Genomic DNA, 23,187 nt, shown 5'->3' on the forward strand with positions numbered 1-23,187 from the left:
CTGCCAGAGCTGGTATTACTGTACCAGGGCCTGATGGTGCCTGGTCCTGACTAAACTGCTGCCAAGGAAACCAGGAGGCAGTATGCAGGCACAGGGCACCTGTGTCAATAACCTGGGCTGGTGGCAAGATCTGGGTAGGGGAACTCCCTGTCACTTCCACAAGAAGGAAAACCCATGAGTGCAAACATCCCCTGTGTGGATCATTCCTGCAGAGGCCTGCTTGTCTTACAGAAAAGTCCTACAGAATGTAACAGGGGTGAAACCAACAGGGTCCTTCAGAAATGATACTCTATACATCCTATAGTGCCAGATCTTCAGCTGGTGCATATTGGCATAGCTGTGATTCACACCCGCTGAGGATCTGGCCCATGGAACTGAACAAAGCAGGAGATCCTCTCTCCAGAGTTTTAAAGGCCACTTATGGATTGTGGCAGAGAACTATAGCCCAGCACTATAATCCCACAGGAAGGTTATTCTCTGTTCAATTCTAGGGAATTTTCCCAGAAGGGTGGGACCCTGTGTGATTTATGATTTCTCTTACCTGTCATTTAATTCTGCTATTGAATGAGTAAAACATTTTGTGAGCCATTGGTATGCAGGATCCAATATCTATTAACACTTACTATTCTGCACTAAACTAGAACACAACAATCTATTCGAGTGCACAAATGAAAAAGCCCAACCCCTGATTCCAGTGCATCTCTGCTTACGGAAGTGAAGGCAAGAAAAAGCATCATGGAGAAGTAACATCAGTCAAGAGATGAATCGGCATCTTCAAATGACCCAGTCTCTACCTGCCTCTGCTCAAAGGACAGCACCAGAGAGACAGTGATTGACCATTAGGGGCAATGCTTTTAAACAGATGCCACTGCAAACATTTTAGCTCATCGTTAAACCTCAGGAACTAGTGATGGATTTTACCCTCAGGGTAATCCAGAGAGAGACAAGCTCTCAAGAAGAGGGAAAAAATGAGCATTACTGCCAACAACAAAGAATCGACATGACAGTGCGTCCATGACAACTTACCTTATCCCCTGGCTGTGGTCTCATAAGAGAGACTTGATCGTAGCCTCGTCGAACCAGAGCCCACAACGCATCAAGTTTGCCCTGGAATCAAACATACGTGACATGACCAATAATGCTTGAGAGAACAATGTGAAATTAAACGACAGTCGACTTGCTGTGATATTACTGTGTGTTTAACCATCGGCACACAGGCTGGCCCGGAGGCCGCTGCTCTTTGTATACTCATTATTATCTGTCTGTGTATTTATAGCATGCCCATCAATGTAATACTGAGTGCCTAGGGGAACCAGCCATTGCACACAATGGAACAAATCCATCCGACTGGAGTTATATCAAGGATGCATCTGGTTTAATATGAACAATTAACATAGATCAGCAGGTGCAGTTAGGTGAACGGGGTTAGACAGCATTAAAGAAAAGACTTGACGAAGAACCAAAGAAGCTTGTGGAAGTCTAATGATGGGTGGACCCATAAAGGAGAAGAGAACAGACTTGGCATAGATAAGCATCCAAAAGACGATCGCTTATTTAATTTTCATAACACTTTGAAATTCACTGGCCATTCCCATTGAGGATTTCAGTGTAGGACACGGATATCGGTGAACCAACCCTGGGAGTTAAAGATGCATTATCAGCAGCAGCATCAACTGAGACAGGTTAAGATTTTAAAAGTGTTTAGAAACCTAGAGATGCAGACAGGCACCTGACTCCCACTGATTTCAATGGTGCTTTTGAAAAGCCTCCGAGGTATCTTTCTGCACGGTTAGGTGCCTGAAGACCTTCAAAAACCTGACCCTAACTGGCTTTGCCAAGGCGCATACTGCATCTTTGGCACAGCTGGGCAGGAAGAGAGCTGAAATCTGTGAGTCCCAGTTCAGGGCCGTAACTACACTGCCGTCTTTCCCACTGCCTCTACATCGTCTGCCCCCTCTTGGGTGTGCATCGCCGAGCCAGTGCTGTCCTGAGAACAAATTCTGGGATTTCACGCTGGAATCCAATCAGTGCAGAGGGGCAAAGACGTTGCCCAAGCCTTTGTTGTCTAGTGAGATGTCTAGTCTCAGAAATGGGGACCCCTACAATAGTTCTCCCACCCCACAGCCAACCATGAGAAATGTTGTGCTCAGGAACCTGTCCGTGGTAACATGCCTGGTTAACAATGCATGCTTTAAAGCTGATGTGCAGACACATTACCTTGATTGGAGTGTACCACTTCCTTTGGGAAGGTGGCTTCCTCACATTGTGTTTCTTTGGCTTGGGCTCCCACGGCTCATACTCCTGCTCTGGCAATTTGATGACGGCGTTTTTGGGCTTCTCTAATTTGGCCCCTTCTTCCGTTGATCCTTTGTCTCCCCACCTCACCTGAAGTAGTAAGAGCACATTGTGGATGCAGAAGCTTCGGTGAGCAGTGCTGGCATACATCTTAACTAGACACATCTATTATTTAATCTAGTTTCTATCAGTGTTTGTGAAACATGCACCCATTGCTCATGCCTCTGGGAGAACTGACCTTCTTGAAAGCAAAATTACTGTCACAACAATCCATCATGACATGCAGCCACTAACTAGTGAGGAAGGAAAATCCCCTAATTAATTACCAACAATCACCATAAAGAGGAAACTCCAAAAAATCAATTCCTCACCCAATTTCCCAGCCAGCTGTTTAGCCAGCAGGTGCCTCCCATCCAAATCTTTACTTGGGTGAAACCTAGGGTAGTCAGATGCATCTTGCACTAGACCTTGAAGGTCATCAGACATGGTCTATCAAGGTTCCAGAGTCAAAGATCTTGCATTGAAAACAGCCCAGCAGCAATCTGCCAGAGTCTGCATCTTCTGTCAGCACAAATGCCACAAATGGTCTCCCATGGCAGGGGAGAAGCTAACGTTCCTGAGTGGTCTCCACCAATAGCCCCAAGAGGGCACTGCAGCCCTCCAGCTTAGAGGTGACAAAAGTATCCAGGAATGAGGAAGAGCCCTGAAGGGTTCTTTTGAGCAGTGGCTCTCAGACTTGGTGGGCAGTTAGTCGTAGTTTACTAGACTAGGCTCCTCAGCAAAGGACTCTCCATAAGTGCATAGGAGAGTGCTGGATTTCCCTTAATAATACATCTCAATTCATGTCAATAATGGAAGATTACCTTTTTTAAATCTCAGGAAAAACTTCCTAACTGTACGAACAGTAGTCTAGTGGAACAGATGCCTAGGGAGGTCGTGGAAGCTCCTCCACTGGAAGTTTTCAAAAGGAGGATGAAGTCCTCAAATCATGATTTAAAGACTTCAAGTTGCAGAGAATCCACCATTTACACTAGTTTAAACCTGCAAGTTTGTTTAGACACAACAAATCCCACATCTTGGCAGGTGATTAGACCAGATGACCCTTGTAGTCCCTTCTAACCCTACAGTTTTATGATTCTGCCCTTGGGTTCCAACTGACCTCAATGGGAGCTGTGTGAATGCATCCCAGGGCAGGATTTGCCCTATGCGGCTACTTAGCCACTTGATTTCAAGAGTCAGAATCTCCCATGGCAAACTGTGCATCAGGTTTCAGTGCCTGATTGTAAAATCCTAACCCCTGAGCTAAGGAGCAATTACTTCTATTCAATTTGGCCAATTAGCGCTAGACCCTCAGCTGGTATAAATTGGCCTCACTCCATTGAAGTTATAGTACAAGACCCATTTAAACCAGATGAGGATCTGATCCAATAAAGTGAAACTGTTTGGTCCTCATCCCATTCCTCAACCTGCAAATTTGCAATCGCTAATACTTCCAGACACAACTAATTGCACGATGCAAACGATGGCAGCTTGATGGCTGACTCCTGGGCTGGCAGGTGTGATTAGGTAGATGGGTCCTAATTAAAAACCAACCTCCCTATTCCATCATGATAACTCTGTAAAAAGCATTTTTAAAATGTCTTGCCGTGGTTTTCAATTAAAAAGGTTCTGATTGTTTACTGCGACGCAGGAAACAAAAGCGCCTGATACCTCCATCCTCTTAATTCCACCAACACCTCTGCCTCCGTAATAAGATGCGTCCACGGTTGGCCACTTTTTCTTTGGCAATCCATCTTCATCATCTGATTCCTGAGGGAAAGAAGGAGAGTGATCGCTGTTGTTTTCATGCACGCAGCATGGGATGTAAACAAGTGAACATCCTACGGCCCTATCCCTGGCTATCTGGCTTTGTATGTTATATTTATGTGCTGACAGCGAACAAAAGCCTCTTGTCTCTGCAGCTGCAATTTCTCCTAGAGAAGCCAAAGCCGACTGTCTGTTCCCTTCTTCTCATCTCTTCAGGCTGCTTTTATATACAGTCAAATATGCGTAAAGCTTCAAAAATCACAACTGCTTTTTAAGGGGGTAGAAGGCACAGTGGAGATGGATTGCACATTATACTGGCCTTGCTGCTATGTTCCATAGACTATGTCCAACACTTCACCAAATGAAACCCTTTCTTAGCTGTGCTTTGGGAACTGTAACTTGCTAACAGGAGAAAAGGAATCCCTGTGAGCTCACTAACACGCACTTCGGACCATTCTTTCCTCGCAGCTGTACCCGGCTCCTCTGCCCTGTTTGGTTCTTTGCAGCGACGGGCTCAGGCTGCAACCATTTAAATCAGGCACTGGATTTTGTACCTTTGGGGGGCTTGGATCTGGCCCATCATAAAGACTGGGGCTGTTTTTTTAGCAAACCCAGCATGTGAAGGAGTCCAGATCTGGGTTCTCTTTCAGAGCCATTGTTCTTTCCTCGCTTAATCTAATTCAGTGCTGGTGAATGATCCTGCACCGACATCCCAGGAGACATGTTGCAGGGTCCTCAGCTGAGGTACATTACTGGAGCTTCATTGCCTCCAATTCAATTTAACCCACCTGCGGAGCATTGAACTGATTTCAGTGGAGCTGGGCCGATTTCTACCAGCTGACCCCGACACCTGCTGCTGGTGCACAGAATGTGTGTGACACAGAGAAGGGCTCAGCAAGGTCTCTACACAGTACTCCCTCCCCCACCTTCAGGCCTCACGTTAAATTGCCACAGAATTGCTGCTCGGGACAAATCACAGGCTCACAAAGACAGTAATGGTGGCCTTTGGCAACCTCAAAATGGCAGCTGTGGTTCCCTCCTCAGATGGATGCCAAGTTACAGCAAGTTAGCAGCCAACTGCAGCCTGCTTGTGTGGGTTAGGCAGTTATTTTTGCCACGGATTAACTGTGTGTGTGCGTGTAAGGAGTGGAAACAGGCAGGATGCTCCCCCTCACCTGAGATCAGGGCCCCATTGTGCACACACTCAGCGAGGAGAGCGTCCGATCGAAATGCACAAAGGGCGAGAGAGGAAGTGATATCAGTAGCAGAACCGGACACAGAATCTCTAGGTCTCCCAAGTCCTGGGTAGGGTGACCAGATGTCCCGATTTTATAGGGACAGTCCCGATTTTTGGGTCTTTTTCTTATATAGGCTCCTATTACCCCCCACCCCCGTCCTGATTTTTCACACTTGGTGTCTGGTCACCCTAGTCCTGGGCCAGTGACCTAGCCAATAGACAACAGCCTCCTCGCTGCCTTGTACTTGATGATGGACTCTAACCTTTACTCCTTCCTCAGGTTAAATTCCCCTTGAGAACAATGGCAATTTTGCCTGAGCCAGGACTGGAGCACTGAGCACAGCATCTGGGAATATGGTTTTTCATTTGTGCGTGATACACAGCAGCATGGAACAAAATATAGGTCTGACCGAAAGAGTGATTCTGTAGGCATCTTGCTGGGGGTTATGCAGATATTTTTCCATGGAGGTAGAGCATCTGTGTGCATATGGACCTGAAGGCACAGATAACCCTATCCCAGGAGACAGCCTCAGAGTTGTCATTATGACTCCCACCAAGTTCCCAGCCAATATGCTGCATTGCAGTGGCTGCAGACAGTAGTATTATGGTTTGAAAAATAAAATACTTACAGGCTCTGGGGGCGGCGGTGGCGGAGGCTCCTTGATGACCTACGACATACAGGCAATGGAAAGAATTGGAGTTAAAGGTACACTTTATATCCCTGTCACAGCCTGTGTCCCCCTGGGCTCGGTCCTTCTCTGTCCCCCTGGGCTCACATTACAGGTGGGCACAGAAGGATTTGATTTTTATCGGTAAACATTGATTTCACCGTGCACACACAAACCGGTGAAAAAATATTACCATTGATAATCACTGAAATGTACAGAGAGACAAAGTGAGAACAATGATACCTGAGAGTTTGATTTAAGGATATTTACTTTGTATATTTTGATGTGTGATGTTGACAAGTTGTGCTTTAGTGGTTATAAAACTTTAACTATTTGAATGTCAACATCTACTGTCATTAAAGGATTATTGTCTGGCCCCTGCCCATTGTTTGCCCCCCCAACTTTGAAAAGTTTCCTGCACTGGTGAAAAGTTAAATTGATAAAAATAAAAGCTTAAAAATAAACATTGATATCCATTGCATTATAAAAAATAAAAACTGAATTCTGCCAAGCCTAATTTTAGGTGGGCGTCCATCTTTGTATCTACGGTTGTCCTCTCTCTCCCAGCAGTGATGCTACAGCATTCAGGGCTGGCTCCCTGCACAGTGACCTTTAGTGCCACTGAACAGATCAGCTGGCAGGAGACCACTGACAGAACAGGATAGCTGGCACCTTTCCTTTGGGACAATGGCTGGCATGCAGTGCGGTATGTGTGATCTCCGCCAGCTGGTAGAGACGGGATCACAGAGATTCTCCTGCCTGCTGATGAACTGAGCTATCACCAGCCAGCCCTATCCATCTAGACTGGCACGTAACTGGGCCTGACTTGCTTTTCACTTCCCCTGGGCCAGCAGTCAGGAATAATGACACTGAAGCCAGTGTGGTGGCACTGTGGTCAAACTGGCGTAGATGAGTCACCAATGCTTATACACAGGGCTGCCCAGAGGATTCAGGGGGCCTAGGGCAAAGCAATTTCGGGGGCCCCTTCCATAAAAAAAAGTTGCAATACTATAGAATACTATATTCTCGTGGGGGCCCCTGTGGGGCCCGGGGCCTGGGGCAAATTGCCCCACTTGCCCCCCGCTCTGGGCAGCCCTGATTATACACCAGATTGAATCACCCATAATATAGACTCAGATTTTGTGAGTTCAAACTTTCCCTTAACTGAACAGGTCATTTGAGTCCAACGCTACTGCGAAACATTAACCCACGAGTTGAAATGTCCATCATATGAAATGCATTTCCAATGGAAGTAAGAGCATACACACACATATCCTCATCATATCTAGCGCTTTCCATCCCTCGATCTCACAGCACTCTACTAGGAAAACCAGTATCTTTAACCCCATTCCATACAGGTGGGAAATGGAGGCACAGAGAGAGGAAGTGACTTGCCCAAGTCACCCTGCCGCTTGGTGGCAGACCTGGAGATGCAATTCACACCTTCTGATTCCTAGTCCTATACTCTAACAAACCGACTCTGCTGCCTCACTTCAGATTGAGCAAAGCTCTTAATCACCTGCTTAACTTTCAGCACGTACTTGAGTCCCATTGACGTCAATGGGACCAGGCACAGGTTTATGTGCTTTGCTGAATCGGGGCCATACAGATACATCAGTTTATATCCTAAAATGAAGATGATTCATGCCTGCTCCTCTCATTGTCTATTGAGCATCTCTCCAGGCTTTTAACCCCAGCTTCTGGCAGAGAGCAGAAGAAACTAAGCCACGAAGATCAAAGTCCATACTCACCACCGTGCAGCACAAAGGCCAGAACCACCAAAGTAGCGCCAAGGCCAGCAACAGGAACAGAATTAAGAGTGCGATGAAAAGGATCGTCCCACTGAGCTGCAAACAAGACAATTGTTTCCAGGTTACCTTAATATGCCACAAGCTTGGCAGGCTAACACCAGCAGGAGACCCTATGGCTGCGCTGTTAGACCTGGAGAAGAGGAGCTGGTTTGCTTCACTACAGGTTTTAATCAGATTATACAAAGACTAGAGAATTAGTGATTATTGTCATGGGGACTGGATTCTACGCTCAGGGACACAAGTTAATATTTCAAGCCCTGATACAGGAACGCATTCCTGTTCAGCCAGGGCATTTATGCACATGCTTGTGTCTCATTGGCTTCAATGGCATTCAAGCACGTGGTTAAGTGATCTGCTGAATCGGAACCCAAGGATGTGATCCTGAGGACAACATTCCCCAGTGTCTCTGGTGGGACGTTTTGCCTGATTTCCGACTGCAGGATCGTTCTATGGATACTCAGGCATGCAGCGAGCCATGACTGACTGTATCTTCCAATCCCTTAACTGTACAAATGGGCCATTTTGCTACAATACTCTCATTCATGGGGCAATAAATTAGGTGCAGGTGACATGTTTGACATCCATACTATGCCAATCTTTGGAACAAAGAGTTTACGTTCTTGCCTCCTGTATTCAAACTGCTTCCTGATGTAGACAGCGTTCTAGCCCGGTAGGCATTTAATGCCACATTGTCAAGTACTCAGCACCCATAATTGGGGCTACGATTTTAAAAGGGCCCAACACCCAGCGGCTCTCACTGTGACACTTGTGCAGACATGCACCCATAGCCACTGAGCACTTCTGAAAAATCGGCCACTGGTTTTGGTGTCTATATCAGAGCCAAGCTCTTTGGATTGTGAGTTCTGAGCCCTTCTGAAAATTCTGGTCTTCATGGGTTAATCTGGAAAGTCTTGCGAAACCAATCACTAGTTGTATCCCTCTGTAGTTTTTTGTAATAAAACACTCATCCTAAGTGACACCACACAGGCCCCTGTGCACTGTCTGCAGGCCAACACAACCTCTTCAAGGAACAAAGAGCCTTTCTGACAAAAAATAACCCTTGCTACAAGATGGAATGTTGCATGCTAGGATCTGTAGTTTCCATGGGCTGCATCAGGCCAGCTGGTGATGTTAAGAGCTAGCAGTAAAACTTTAGCCCTGCTGCCCTAGTGATCCTATTATCCATGCTAATGGAAACCTTCTCAAAGTCAATTACATTATATCAAAGTTTGTGTTGGATGATCTCAGTGTCATAAGAGTAACAGGGCCAGCCTGCTGAAAAATTGCAAAACCTGGGAGTGAAATGGAGGAGGGGCTAGGAGCAGATTAGATAAGATTGTTAGGAAATAGGTAATATAAGACTGGAAATAGGTTGGTGGAGGGGCTGGAGAGGAAACCTCAGGCGGAAGGGGAAGAGAAGACACTTACTGTACAGAAAAGGACAGAGGAGCCAGCTGAGAATGAGGGCCGAGGAGGCCAGCGTGCTGCCGTTCACAGCAAAGGAAACGGGAGAGAAAGGAAATGGAAGGATCCTCTAAAACGATAAAGAAAGAACTGAATGCATGAGATTCCACACAAGCCTGAAAACATATTTGCAAAGAGTGGGCCAGACTCTCAGCGGTGCAATCTGATTTCAATGGAGCTAGGCTGCTGCTCATCAGCTGAGAATCGGGCCCCTGGTCTTGCTTGTTTTTAAGCTACAAGTGATTTGGAGTGCTGGTGAAAAGTGGCAGATTGACAGCCTTGGAGATTGCAGTCCTTTGTTTACCCCAAGGCAATGGCAATGCATGCCTTCCCCAGCAGCCTGGCTGAGCTCTGACCTGCCGGGACCCCCGCTAGGGCTAAGAGTTCAATCTCCATTAGAAGCACATGAAGCACCGGTAACCAAATAAACAATGAGTTAAAATTCATGGTCCATAACCAACCCAAAACTGGGCCTATCATTGCAAAAGGTTTTGCTGCAGCAGCCCGAGATGGCTTTGCAGGGGACGTAGGTGTAAAATGCGTGCTGTCTGGGTGTAAAATCCCCATCTCATTGCAATCCTTGCAAAGTTGGGAGGGGGTTTTGAAACCAGGTGAAATGGAAAAAATGTCCCTGCTGAATTCCAAGTGACTAAACACTGTGACTTTCCCACAGCTCTGGGATTTAATTTCCCAGCATGGTTGCTAAAAATGTCAGACACCTCCGCCACATGGATTTCGGCACCCATTCCTTTCATGGCCTCTGCGCTGATGCTGCCACAAAGGGGCCCAATGAAGGAATACTATGTGTGATGATAGCTTTGTGACATAGCCTGTAACCATCAACCCCTTTGAATAGCCATCAGGCCGCACCGACACTGAGCAGAACTAAGCTCACCTTGACACCCATGACCTTGGTGTAAAATGATTGTTATCCAGCTATTAGGGCAAACCTCCTGTCACTTCAACTCATGGGTCCAGATCCTAGGCTGGTGTAAACTGATGTAGCTCCACTGCCTCTCTGCTGATTTACACCAGCTGGGGATGTGGCCTATTCTCTCCCCTGAGGTGCAGTGAGCAGATCACTCATCAGAGTTGGCTTCTTAACTTGGATTATTTGATTGCTTCTAAAATTAATCTTCCCTAAAAGGTCATTTGGGGCTGTTGACTCCTGTCCTGCTCCCCCAGGGCAGACAGATGCCACGCTGACGTCAGCCACGGAGCCGCCGCGTAGCCCAGCCATTTCTCTCCCCCTCTCCCATCAGTATCAGCGGTACGGAAAACTCTCCCTTGGCTGGGTGACAGAACAGCCCCTCCAGGAAAAGCTGATCCCAGCACTTGGTGCTACTGTCCCTTTATGCTCCTCCCCATGCCAGGAAGGCCAACCCTCACCCCATTCCAGTGGCAAATACCACCCCTTAATGAATGGGAATGAGACGGGGAACAGATGATGAATAGCGGTGGACTGCCAATACTTTCGGGGGGGGTTGGCTTCCTCCGGGGGTCCATGGGCCCCTCCCAGCCCAGGTCTGAGATCTGCAGTTCTCTCTTTCCTGGGGTGGGGGAAGATATTCTTGCACTTATTTATTAGTCGCGATCCAGGCATGGGTTGCAATCACTAATGAACTGCTCTCAGCCACCCCTCGCTGCTTTTTAGTGCACTGCCGGGATCGGCTCTGCAATCGCAACGGAGAAGAGCCCTTCCCTGGAGAGCAGCGCTTTCTTTTCAAGGTGTTTCTGGTGGCTGTGTCCCATACTTACACACTGTGTGCTGGTGATGCTGACAGAGCTGGAGATGAACGTTAGCCCGCTGTTCATGCTGACTTGGAGGAAAACCACCCTAAAGCACAAACAGATACATTTATTTTTAGTGTCATCTTTATACCCACTGTTCCCCTTCTTCCTGGCCATTGGCTCCTGAACGCATATCCTGCCTAGTCAATGCAGTTATGTGACGGCAGGTGCTCACCTGCATCTGACTGTTTGCTTGCCCAAAAGCCAACATTGTAACATTGGCTAAACTGAGTTGGGGCATATGTTCTTTATTAGGAGACTCCATTCTCCCTGGGGGTACAGGGCACGAGCTCAGTGTCTTAGAATGCTACGGCTCAGACATTTGCAATACGACCTGTGCTAGAATGGGAAGCTACAGGTTTAAGCTGCAGCAGGGAATACTGTGGGGTCACACTGGGCTCTCCTTTTCACAGGGATGAACCCTGAGCATAGCCACCGAAGTTAACAGACTTCCTCTGGATTTATGCCAGGGTAGCTGTGAGCAGAATCTGGCCTTAAGTTGGAGGGCATGTTCTCAGCTGGTGTACATTGTCATTGGGATACACCAGTTTAGCACCTGTGCCTAAGAGTCTAATTCTGCCCTGGCTTAAACCCCACCTAGCTATTTAAATACTTATCTAGCCATCCTCACTATAGTATCTGAGCACACAATGGGATTGCATGGGGCTAAGATGGGGAACAATTCAACCCTTTAACTTTAACAGGGGGTTGGGTCATGAAACAAGTTGCTGAGGTGGGTGGAGGAGTCACCATCATTGGCAAGAGCAGAGAATATCCAAACACAGGAAACTAAATTTGATTCATAAACAAAGACACTTGAAATCCATCCCCCCTCTTTCTTGGGGGGGGAGGGGTGTCAAAATGTGAAATGTGCTTGAAATTCAATACAATCTCAATCCGCTCTAGAGTTAGATGCAAAATGTGGGGAGGAGGGGACATCACATGCATTCAGAATTGCTGATATTCAAAATTGATGGAGCACATCCTCAACATTCAAAGCAATTCCTCCTTCTCTGCTCAGTAGTCTAGTTCACACAGATTAGTATCTCGGCTACCAGCGATTGTTTAGGGAGAATTAAATTAAACTTCCTGTGAAGCAGGAAGACAGACGAAATGCCTGACTAGAATTCTGGGAGATGAAACCTGAAACCACGTGACGTTTGCCTAGCGCCACTTTGTTGCAAATTTGAAGCCGAGCCAAGGATGCGCTAAAAGGTTCACAGACGTGGGTGGATTTACGTGGTTCCCATGGTACCCTGTGTAATTTGCAGTTTCAGAGTCAAACAAGGTAATATTTGGGAGTTTTCTGCTTTTGGATTTTACAGTTGTTTGAACCAACCCAAAGAAAAGCGGAAGGAAATGTCTGTACAGGCCCCTGCAAAGCGAACCTCTGAGATCTGCAGCTTTGCATCCCGCTCAGATGACTTGGAACTAAACTCACATGTCCTGGTGCAGCACCACTAACATCAATGGCATTGCACTAAGGAGAATGTGGCCATTTGCCCGTGTAGTCAGAGGGCCAGATTCTGTCCTCAGTTAGGCTGGTGTGAATTTGTAGGGATTTTATTTACAATGCATTAAAAGGATCAATGGGCCCAATCCCCCCCCCTCGCCTTGCACCTTGTGGAGTCCTTTCTGCCTAGGCAGAGTGGATGTAACATGCCACCAGCTAAGAATGGCTGCATTTCACACCCACTCTTTGCCCTGGTGAAACTCACTATGAGGCACTGATCAGAGCTCCTGAATGCAACTATTCTACACCCTACTGCACTGATTCCACACTAGTGCGAGACTTCATTTGTTACTCCTGATTTACACCACCGTACATGAGAGCAGAAAGATGGCCAGAAATTCAGTCCCCTCATGCATCCCTACTATTCCGCATGCCCATGAACAGCAGGAAGTTGTGTGCGGTGATGGAAATGTGCCCCAGGCGATTATGGTAGGGTTGATGTGGAAGCCGTAACTTTCAAACCCAATGTGACGAAGTGGGAATTTTTTTGGAATATTTGTATGAAGAATATGTGTGCCTCAGTTTCTCCTATATGCGGCATTTCTACCTAGTGGGTGAAAAGGGCATGTTTGCTCTCAGATCAGGCTAAGACACAGGTAGGAATGGGGCCTAGCTGTCTGGGGACTCACGTCCCATATCAATGGAGCTCTTGAGAAGACAATGGCAAAGCCAATTGCCTGGGCATGGACACCTAGCAACCAAGAGCCCAGAGAGATATGGACTGCCCTGCCTCTCCGCCGCCTCTCCTCAGGTCAGGAACAAAGGACTGGGGGGGAGCGGGGAATGAGATGGACATTAAGTGTTGGCTGTGGGGGCATACATGTCAGACAGACGGGGAGACAGAGCTTGAACGGTCGAGTTCACTGCAGCTTGGCTGGGCTCTGGACTGTGCTTTAACCTTCATTCCTCTGGGCCAACCAAGGCCTTCCTATGTGCATTCCAGCTAATAAACCCGGCAGTGTGACAACGCTGGATGTGTCCCTGCAGGTGCTAGCAGAGGAGGTGCGTTGCTCCCTAAGACTGCACAAGTCTCCCTCAGGGGTCTGTCCCAGTGGGACTTGCTGAGCTCCCGGTGTGAAGCAGGAGTGCTGAAGGCCCACAGGTCCCATCTAAGGAGGTGGTGAAGCCAGTGGCTTACCCAGAGGGAAGAGTGAGACCCCCTAGAGGGTCTGGCACACTGCAGGGCTCCTCCCAGTGACTGTTCCAAAGCTGAGGCTGCAGCACCGACACTGTGGATCTGTGACACCCAATATGTTGTTTTCAACTCTCTTTTTACCAGCGGACCCAGATGCAATGCTCTGCCCGTGTGTTTGGGTGAAGCATCACACAGTCTGATCCCTGTCCCTCCAGAATGATGCACTGCAGGGCCCAGCTCCTCAAGGAGACCTCACGACGACCGAGTGCACTGGCAAGTTATGGAATATAGACCGGAGGGGCAGGCTGAGCCCCTACCACCACCACTTCAAATGGCAGCAGGGCCATGAGGGGCCCCATGCTGAAGTGTGCCCAGGGTCCCGCGTTGCCTGAGCCCAGCCTTGAATGGAGCCATGCTGACACACCCCAGGGGAGGGTCTGGTCCATCAGGATGGTGCTGAACCTGCCAGTGAACATCTGAAAAGCCTCACACACCTGAGCTCCTTGCTTAGTCCTTTTTAGGCAAAACACCTGCTGATCCCACAGCCAACACCTCCTCTCCTTCAGCCCAGGCTGCAGAGCTGTACTTACTGTCCAATGTCTTCTATTACTGGTGCAGGGCAAAGCAGATAGGTGTCTTGAACAATAGTCGGTTTTTCGTCTAAAAGGAAACAAGACAGACTGTAACGTACGGAAAGGGCGGTGTCTCCTGAATGGGCTCAACACAGAAGGCTGCTGTTGACATCAAGGAGAGCTGCAGGTGCAGGATCAGGCCCAGTGTGGACATGGCTCAGAACAGGTCCTTGTCTTTAGGGGTTTTACTTGTAATTCCAGATCACAGCTGTGACATCGCTGGGTCAAAACATTCAAAGGGCACCCTCAGGATGGGTCACCTAAATGTTTGGCTTAGTATTGTGCATCTTGAACGCAGTGTTGTTGTAGTTGGGTTGGTCCCAGGATATTAGAGGGACAAAGTGGGTGAGGTCACATCTTTTACTGGGCAATCTCTTGACTGTTTCTCTCACTAACAGAAGTTGGTCCAATAAAAGATGTGACCTCACCCCCCTTGTCACTCTATTGAGCATCTCGTCTGCTTGCAAAGTCCATCTAACTGCCCCCTCCAAATCAAATCCTCTTATTTTCTATCCCAGTACCACTCTGAGGAGTCCCATGCTGTCATGGAGAAGTCTCCAGCCACTGTCCTACAGTGACCACCCAATGGGCGTGTGCAATGGCAGACGCAGCAGACTAAGGGTACCAGTTCCATGTTTTGGTGGCTCTGTGTCTGGAGCCCCCACTCCACATGCAAAGCATGCCTGTGATGGGGCCAGCTCTGCCCCCTCGGCACTGATTGGTGAGAGGATGGCCAGAGGAGAGCAGCTGTCCTCTCCTCCTTTGCAGCTGATCAGAGATCTGGCACTCCCTGCAGCTCCCCATCGGAGGGTGGGAGTGCCACTCCATGGTGGGTAGGTCAGCCAGCCCAAGTGAAGACAGATGATTGGCTACAGGCCACCTGGTCTGCTGTGCACCAGCTGGCTTATGGATACCCTTGAAGAGGGCCTGCTGGGCTGGGCGGAGCCTGAAAAAGGTGGCCTGGTACTGCTGTCTGCAGGTGCACAGCAGGCCCAGACACAGCCGGAGCTCAGAACTAGGAGAGGGGCCCAGGGAGCAGCTGAGGTGTATGGCCAGAGAGAGACCCAGGGGAACCAGGCTTGGCTAGAAAGCAGCCCAGCCACCAGCCTCAGGGGAGCTCCCAGCCAGTGTGATTTTAGGGTTAGCATGGGGTGCCAGCCTACCCCAATCCTGGAGCCCAGATTCTGTCCACAGGGGAGGATGAGCCTGAGCAGCAGCAGCAGCTGTATGAGTTTCCCCACAGAGTCCCTTGGCCAGCGTGCAACATCCTACTCGTCTGGAACTGAGAGAGGAACTGTGTTCTCCACAGTCCATGTGCTCCTTGGCCCTCCCTGCTCAGTCTTCCAAGAGGGAAATAATGTTGCTGAGTTTTAGGGCCAAGCTGAATGCAGAGAAAGAAGCAGACCCCCAGCTGGGATAAATCAGTGTAGCTATACATCAGTCGACACTAGCTGAGGGCTTGGCCCAAGGGAAGCCCAGCAGTGAAGGGATGCAGAGGTAGGGTGCTTTTCTTTATGCATACTTCAGCACCAGCTCTGCCGGGATCAAATACAAACAGGTGAGGTGCTTCGTGAATAGGGGGAATGGTCAGAAAGACCGAGAGATGTCGACATCTGGCTATCTGCACCACATGGAACTCCACAGGAAACAGCCTGCCTCAGGCCCTGGGCATCTGAAAGTGGACTGGGATGGAGACCACCAGTTTCCTGAGCCGCCACGTCCAAGCATGCAGCCAGAAGAGGAAAAGAAGCAGCAATCTATGTGTTTTTTCTTGCTGGAGAAAGGCAGCCACCTGATTGACAGCCACAGAGTATAAAAGTCCCTATTGTGTTCAGCCAATAATGATGGTATGAGCAGAAGTGGACAAACTCCCCCGCTCATGTGCATCACTCATGACGGACTCAGGCAACTTCTAGACGTGGTGGGGAGAGGGGCATCTCTTTGGCCCATTCAAGCCTTAGCTTGTGTGCCGGGACTGCCCACAAGGGGCTCAATTTAGCACAGTTGTGCTCGGTTTTGTGTTATGATACTTTAGACCAACTCATTTCACAGAGGGACTGAACAGGCCTCCAATGGCACCAGCCCTTGGTCACTCCTCCTGAGCCAGTGAAACTGACGTGTGTCTGAGCACAGCATCCCAGGATCAGGACAGCATCAGTCTGTGTTATTAACAGACACGAGAGTGGAGGGCAATTTCACGTCTCCCCCCCACAGTACCAGGCGGGCTGTATCTGAGTGGACAGCAAGTCAAACCATCTTCACTGTTGCAGTGAGGATGAAAGACCCAGCACAAAGCCTGGGCACTATCTTCAGAGTATGACTTAAGTGATTCCCAGGTCTTGGGATTGCACAGGGCTGAATTTGACCCCTAGTATGGGACTAGGGCCCTAAAGAATGCCCACCAGAATCCATGCAAAGACTCGCATTGACTCCAAGAGGAGCTGAGATCCTCGTGCAACTTACGGCATAAAATCGCCAGCCCATCAACTTACTGATTGTTATGGTGTCATTGATCTTGAAGCTGCAGAGAACTTGATCGATGTTTCTTGCGTGATAAAAGCCGTTTCCTCTTACCACGACTTGAAAGGATTCTGCAATGGTAAATAGAACGAACACAAATGACTGATCTTTTTCCTCTCCCCTCTCAAAGACTGCATTTCAGTCTAATCCCAGTGGGATCTGAAGTAGGACATGACAGCAGCTGATTCTTGCTCTGTCTGAATCAAATGATTAATTCTGACCCTGCTGTTATAAACGACTACACTACTCTGCAGTAATAGCCCAAAGCAGTGCAGGGTCGCTAGTGCAAACTAGTGGTTTATGGACCATTGCTGTAGAATAGTGGAAGACTTTTTTTAGTCCCCTAAGGGATATTTGCTTGTAACATTCTCAACAGCGTCATGTTTTGCCTCCTGTGAATTCATTTCCCCAGGGTTTGTTCCTCCCCAATATTTCAAGATCAAAAGAATATGTCAGTCCAAACACAGGCCCAGATCCTCAGTTGAGGTCAATTGCTACAGCTCCATTGAAATCAACAGAGCTACCCTGATTTACACCAGCTGGGAAGCTAGCCTATAATATATTCATCCAAAATGTGGGCTTTGCATCCAGATCCTTATTAGCTAAGCACCCACAAAGCCTAAGCCCAATTTACACTGAGGCCCCTGTGTGCTGCTGGAGTGGTGTACATGAGAGTCAGGGCCGCTGCATGTGACCTTGTACAAGACAAGCTCCAAGGAGCTGACAGTCTAAGCCAGCGGATGCTAATTGGACTCAGAATGCCTGGGGAGACCCGGAGGATAGTTCTGTCCCACAGCAGAGGGGGGCTGAGTATTTCATTTAGTGGATGGATGTACATAACTTGTTTCCTTTTCACGGCAGAAGGCGGCCATGATCCTCCTGAGTCAGGGAAGATGGAGGCTTCTCACCTAGTTCATCTTTCTGAGTGTCATGCCTCATGGGCCTCAAACCCAGGGCCAGACCTCAACCCTCTACTTGGCAGCCTACTGACCCAGGACACATGAAGCCCAGCTCCAGTTTGAGGCTCCACGTCTTGCGTCCTGTTAGCAGAGTTCCAGAGCAGCCGATTGGCCCATCAGCCCTACTTAAGCCTGCAACAGGAAGCTGTCCAAACACCTGGGATTCACCCTCCTCTGGACTATGTACCTGGCACCTCCTGCTTCTGCTCCCCCAGCTTGGTTTCCAGGCGTCCTGACCTGGCTTGGCTCCTGACCTCTGACTTGTGGTTCTGATCTCTGGTTTGTCTCCTGCCACTGATCCCTGATATCCTGACCCAGCTGACTCTTGACTGCTGACAGTGGACTATGTCAACTAGGACTACAACCAGGACAGAGGGTCCTTCTACAGGATCTCAGTGCTATGCAATGGAGTTCACCCCGCTAGGCCAGAGGGTGATCTTTAAAGGGCCAGGATTCTAGCAGGCCAGTGCCAGGTACCAAGACCAACTGTTTGGCATTTAGTGACTTTTGAAAATGTGGCTCTGCCACATGCCTAGACGAAAGATGCTACAATAACATCACAGGTCTGATTTGGATTGCACTAGTCCTGGTTTCCTCCCAAGTAACTCCACTTTGGTTGACACCCATGTGAATGAGGGAGGCACCAGGACCTACGTGTGACAACCCAAGGCACAATGCTCCTCCCAGACCTGCATGGGAGATCTCCTCGCCAATACGCTTCTATCCCAGCAGCAGCTCCATTCCCGGGGAGATGGCAGAATGGAGACTCCTCCCCCCTACAACGCGGATTAGAGAGGAGAGGTTTGCCTTGGTACAAACCCTGGTGAAACATGACATAAGAACATAAGAATGGGCGTACTGAGTCAGACCAAAGGTCCATCTAGCCCAGTATCCTGTCTACCGACAGTGGTCAGAGGGAATGAACCTAACAGGTAATGATCAAGTGATCTCTCTCCTGCCATCCATCTCCGCCCTCTGACAAACAGAGGCTAGGGACACTATTCCTTACCCGTCCTGGCTAATAGCCATTAATGGACTTAACCTCCATTAATTTATCCAGTTCTCTTTTAAACCCTGTTATAGCCCTCCTTCACAACCTCCTCAGGCAAGGAGTTCCACAAGGTGCGGGAGGGAGGGAGAGAGAGTGTGAAGGAAAACGGCAGCTGCCAATCTATTAGTAACTCCCATGATGCTCGCACGGGTTGGCCCTTGTGTGGATAGAAAGGTCATAGGTTAGAAAAGGTTCAGAGGAGGGCAACTCAAATGATTAGGTTGTTTGGAACGGGTCCCATATGAGGAGAGTTGACTGTGCACTGTGTGAAGTTGACTTCAGAAGTTGACTGTGCACTGTGTGAAGAAGAACTTCCTTTTATTTGTTTTAAACCTGCTGCCCATTAATTTCATTTGGTGGCCGTTAGTTCTTGTATTATGGGAACAAGTAAATAACTTCTCCTTATTTACTTTCTCCACATCACTCATGATTTTATATATCTCTATCATATCCCCCCTTAGTCTCCTTTTTTCCAAGCAGAAAAGTTCTAGCCTCTTTAATCTCTCCTCATATGGGACCTGTTCCAAACCCCTAATCATTTGAGTTGCCCTCCTCTGAACCTTTTCTAACCTATGACCTTTCTATCCACACAAGGGCCAACCCGTGCGAGCATCATGGGAGTTACTAATAGATTGGCAGCTGCCGTTTTCCTTCACACTCTCTCTCCCTCCCTCCCGCACCTTGTCCCCAGCAGAAACAAACGGTGGTCCAGGAAAAGGCCAGCCACATCAGACGTACTCCAGCTGTCTGCTGGTCAGAGTGCTAGCACACGCTAAAGCTGCCCCGGAGCTGCTGCTCTGGCTTGTGCAGCTTCTGTTGTGAAGGGGGAAAAAAACAACCTGTGATTTTTTCCTTCATAAGTAACTGTGTTTGGCTCCCGTTGGCAGGAAATGCCTCTTCAGTCTTTTCAGCTCAATTGCCCCCACCTGTCACCTGAGCAAGCAAAGAGAAGAAGGTAGGCAAGATGGTCTAGTGGACACAGCACTGGACTGGGCCTCAGGGGCCTGGGATCCATTTCCATCTCTGCTACAAGCTGCTGGCGTGATCTTGGGTAAGTCGCTTCTTCAGTGCCTCACTTCTCTGACTCTAAAATGGGAACCGCACTTCCCCGGCAGTAGTGCCTGGGAGATGCTCAGACACTCCAGTGATGAGGGACGTGTACATACTGAAAGGGGGGTTGCCTTCCTCCATTAGCAAACCTGGATTGGAAGGCAGCAGAAGTTTCAAACTTCCCAGCTAGATCTCTTGGGAATAAGAAACAGCCTCTGTTTTCTAACAGGGCCTGATCTGAAAGGCACGCAGACTTTGGCGTGTTTGAAATGGGAACCCTAGATCTGCAGACAGCCACCGATTTTATAATGGGCTAAACCCAGTCATAGGATCGTAGAAATGGAAGGGACCTCGAGAAGTCAAGTCCAGCCCCATGTGCTGTGCCAGGACCAAGTAAACCTAGACCGTCCCTGGCAGGAGTTTGATTAACGCTTCCAATGAGGGGGACTCCACTACCTCCCTTGGAAGCCTATTCCAGAGCTTAACTACCCTTAGAGTTAGAAAGTTTTCCCCAATATCCCACCTAAATCTCCCTTGCTGCAGATGAAGCCCATTGCTTCTTGTCCTACCTTCAGTGGACATGGAGAACAATTAATCACCATCCTCTTTATAACAGTCCTTAAGATATTGGAAGACTGTTGTCAGGTTCCTCTCAGTCTTCTTTTCTCAAGACTAAACATGCCCAGGTTTTTTTTCAAACTTTCCTCATAGGTCAGGTTTTCTAACCCACCCATAGTCTGAACTCCCCTGATCTCAGAGGATGTTTGTAATCCAGCTGCACGAACAGTTCTAGATCTTGCAAGTGGCCCCTATATATACAAGGCGCTGACTCAAGACCTCCAGCCAAACCCTCCCCAACCTTGGGATGTCCAAGATTCTGGATCTAAGTTCTGCAGCATGCAGCCATCTCTACTTCTTAGAGCTCTTAACTAAATTCAGTGGAAAAGAAGGGTGGATTTTTTTCAGTCTTTCTTTTCATTTGTTTCTCCCACTTCAATCCACAGGACAGCACGACTGAACACAGGACCGGCTCACAGTGTCTGCATTAGAAATGGAAGCTGCTTACAGACTGCACAATCAAAGGACTAGTTTGCTCTCGCTGGGCACACAAAACTTTCATTGTCTTAGACAGTCGTGCACTCAGGAGGAGAGAAAATTAATCCCCATTATAATAACAATGCAAATTCTATGGGGAGAGCAGGCCTCTAAATAGGAATGAGAGACCCACCTAATAGCAGGGCCGGTTCCAGGCACCAGCTTGGCAAGCAGGTGCTTGGGGCAGCCACCACGGAGAGGGGCGGCAGGTCCTGCTATTCAGTGGCAATTCAGCGGACGGTCCCTCGCGCCTGCTCGGAACGAAGGACCTTCCGCTGAATTGCCACTGCAGATCGCGATCGCGGCTTTTTTTTTTTTTTTTTTTTGGTTGCTTGGGGCGGCCAAAACCCTGGAGCTGGCCCTGCTAATAGTGTAACACTATCACTTGCTGCTTGGGTTTACTAGGGACTGCTATTAGCCAAGTTGAGCAGGGATGGTGTCCCTAGCCTCTGTTTGCTAGAGGCTGGGAGTGGCTGCAGGGGATGGATCACTTGATGATTATCTGTTCTGTTCATTCCCCCTGGGGCACCTGGCATTGGCCGCTGTCAAAAAACAGGATGGGCTAGATCAGGGGTCGGCAACCTTTCAGAAGTGGTGTGCCGAGTCTTCATTTATTCACTCTAATTTAAGGTTTCGCGTGCCAGTAATACATTTTAACGTTTTTAGAAGGTCTCTTTCTATAAGTCTATAATATATAACTAAACTATTGTTGTATGTAAAGTAAATAAGGTTTTAAAAGTGTTTAAGAAGCTTCATTTAAAATTAAATTAAAATGCAGAGCTCCCCGGACCAGTGGCCAGGGCCCGGGCAGTGTGAGTGCCACTGAAAATCAGCTCGCGTGCTGCCTTTGGCACGCGAGCCATAGGTTGCCTACCCCTGGGCTAGATAGACCTTTGGTCTGACCCTATATGGCCATTCCCATGAGTATGGAAACTGACTTTGGAGCTAAAATCCCAAATTTGTCACCAAAGATTCTTCCTGCAGCTAAACTCTGAGCCAGGGTACGCTGGGGGAAAGAGAATTAGCCAGAATGCTGATTTTTTTTTTAATGGAGTCAAGCAGTTTAGACCTAAAACACAGGGGATTATTTTATATTTTTTTAAAGAAGTTTTTACAAAACCTAGTGAGTGAAGTTCACTTTTCCTGCATGAAACCCAAGGAATCAGGCTTTATGCAGGTGATGTGCAGGAGGGAAGGACTTAGTAACCATGGAAACCATTTACCCAGGGATCTGGCAGATTCTCCATCATTTGAAGTTTTTACATTAAGATGAGATGTTTCTTTCTAAAAAAATATGCTCTAGCCCAATCACCAAGCTATGGCATCTATGACTTGATGAATATGGGCTTGGGGCAGGAATCACAGGGTGAAATTCCCTGGCCTGTATTATCTTCTGGCATTAAAATCGATGAGGTTCAAGTGGTGCAATGCAACTCTCAGAGACGGAGCAGGATGCAGGGTTGTAGTGCAACTCCCTGTGCCGTTAGCATGGGATGGTAGGGCCCCTCAATCCTTTTAATTGTGAAACTCATAGCTCCTTCAGTGGCCCACCCCTGGCATTTCCCTCCACACTAGCTGAAGTGGTGTGCACTCAAACATTCCCTTGCAGGGCTGAGAAACCCAGCAGGGTAACATGGTGCTACTGCCTGCGAGCTCAGACATGAAACCAACCAGGACGGCTTCAGTGTCTGAGCTGCAACCAGCTTCTGTGGTGAAAAAACGCACCAGTTTGCTACAATTTCTTTCAGAGCCAGAGCCTCAGCTGGTGTAAATCAGCATTGCTCCACTGACTTAATTGGAGTGATGCTGGTTTACCCCAGCTGAGGTTCTTCCCCAGTGGTTGCAAATGGTTGATTTTGGGTTTCCTGTGATGCATCCAGCACAGGCCATTGCTAGAGGCAGAATCCCAATGCTAAGACCCAATATGGCAAATACTCCTCATCCACAGAACAAACAAGCGAAAGGCCCCAGCGCCACACTATACTCCCCTGCCCGTGTAGCAGGTTGGCACAGGCATCAACCTGGATGAGACTGGAATTATGCTTTTACTAGTCTATGCTCCTGCTGGAATTGCAATGGCTGGAGATCTAAGGAGCCGTCAGTTGTGACAGGGAGGACGCAATGCGCAGAGGCTAATGATCGGATTCAACCACAGCCAAA

General features: G+C 48.4%; 1 protein-coding gene across 1 annotated transcript in view; it reads right to left on the minus strand.

Annotated features, from left to right (window-relative positions):
- Positions 1-23,187, minus strand: part of ANTXRL (ANTXR like) — an 80,761-nt gene that overhangs the window by 24,126 nt on the left and 33,448 nt on the right. Inside the window, exons 10-17 of the mRNA XM_008173055.4 lie at positions 16,845-16,943; positions 14,311-14,380; positions 11,040-11,118; positions 7,758-7,853; positions 5,968-6,006; positions 4,006-4,104; positions 2,218-2,385; positions 1,027-1,107 (exon numbers count right to left, since the gene is read on the minus strand). Coding sequence (XP_008171277.2) covers positions 1,027-1,107; positions 2,218-2,385; positions 4,006-4,104; positions 5,968-6,006; positions 7,758-7,853; positions 11,040-11,118; positions 14,311-14,380; positions 16,845-16,943 — 731 coding nt within the window. The remainder of the gene's footprint in view (positions 1-1,026; positions 1,108-2,217; positions 2,386-4,005; positions 4,105-5,967; positions 6,007-7,757; positions 7,854-11,039; positions 11,119-14,310; positions 14,381-16,844; positions 16,944-23,187) is intronic.

This window comes from Chrysemys picta, chromosome 7 (assembly GCF_011386835.1).
Source record: "Chrysemys picta bellii isolate R12L10 chromosome 7, ASM1138683v2, whole genome shotgun sequence".
Taxonomy (NCBI): Eukaryota; Metazoa; Chordata; order Testudines; family Emydidae; genus Chrysemys; species Chrysemys picta.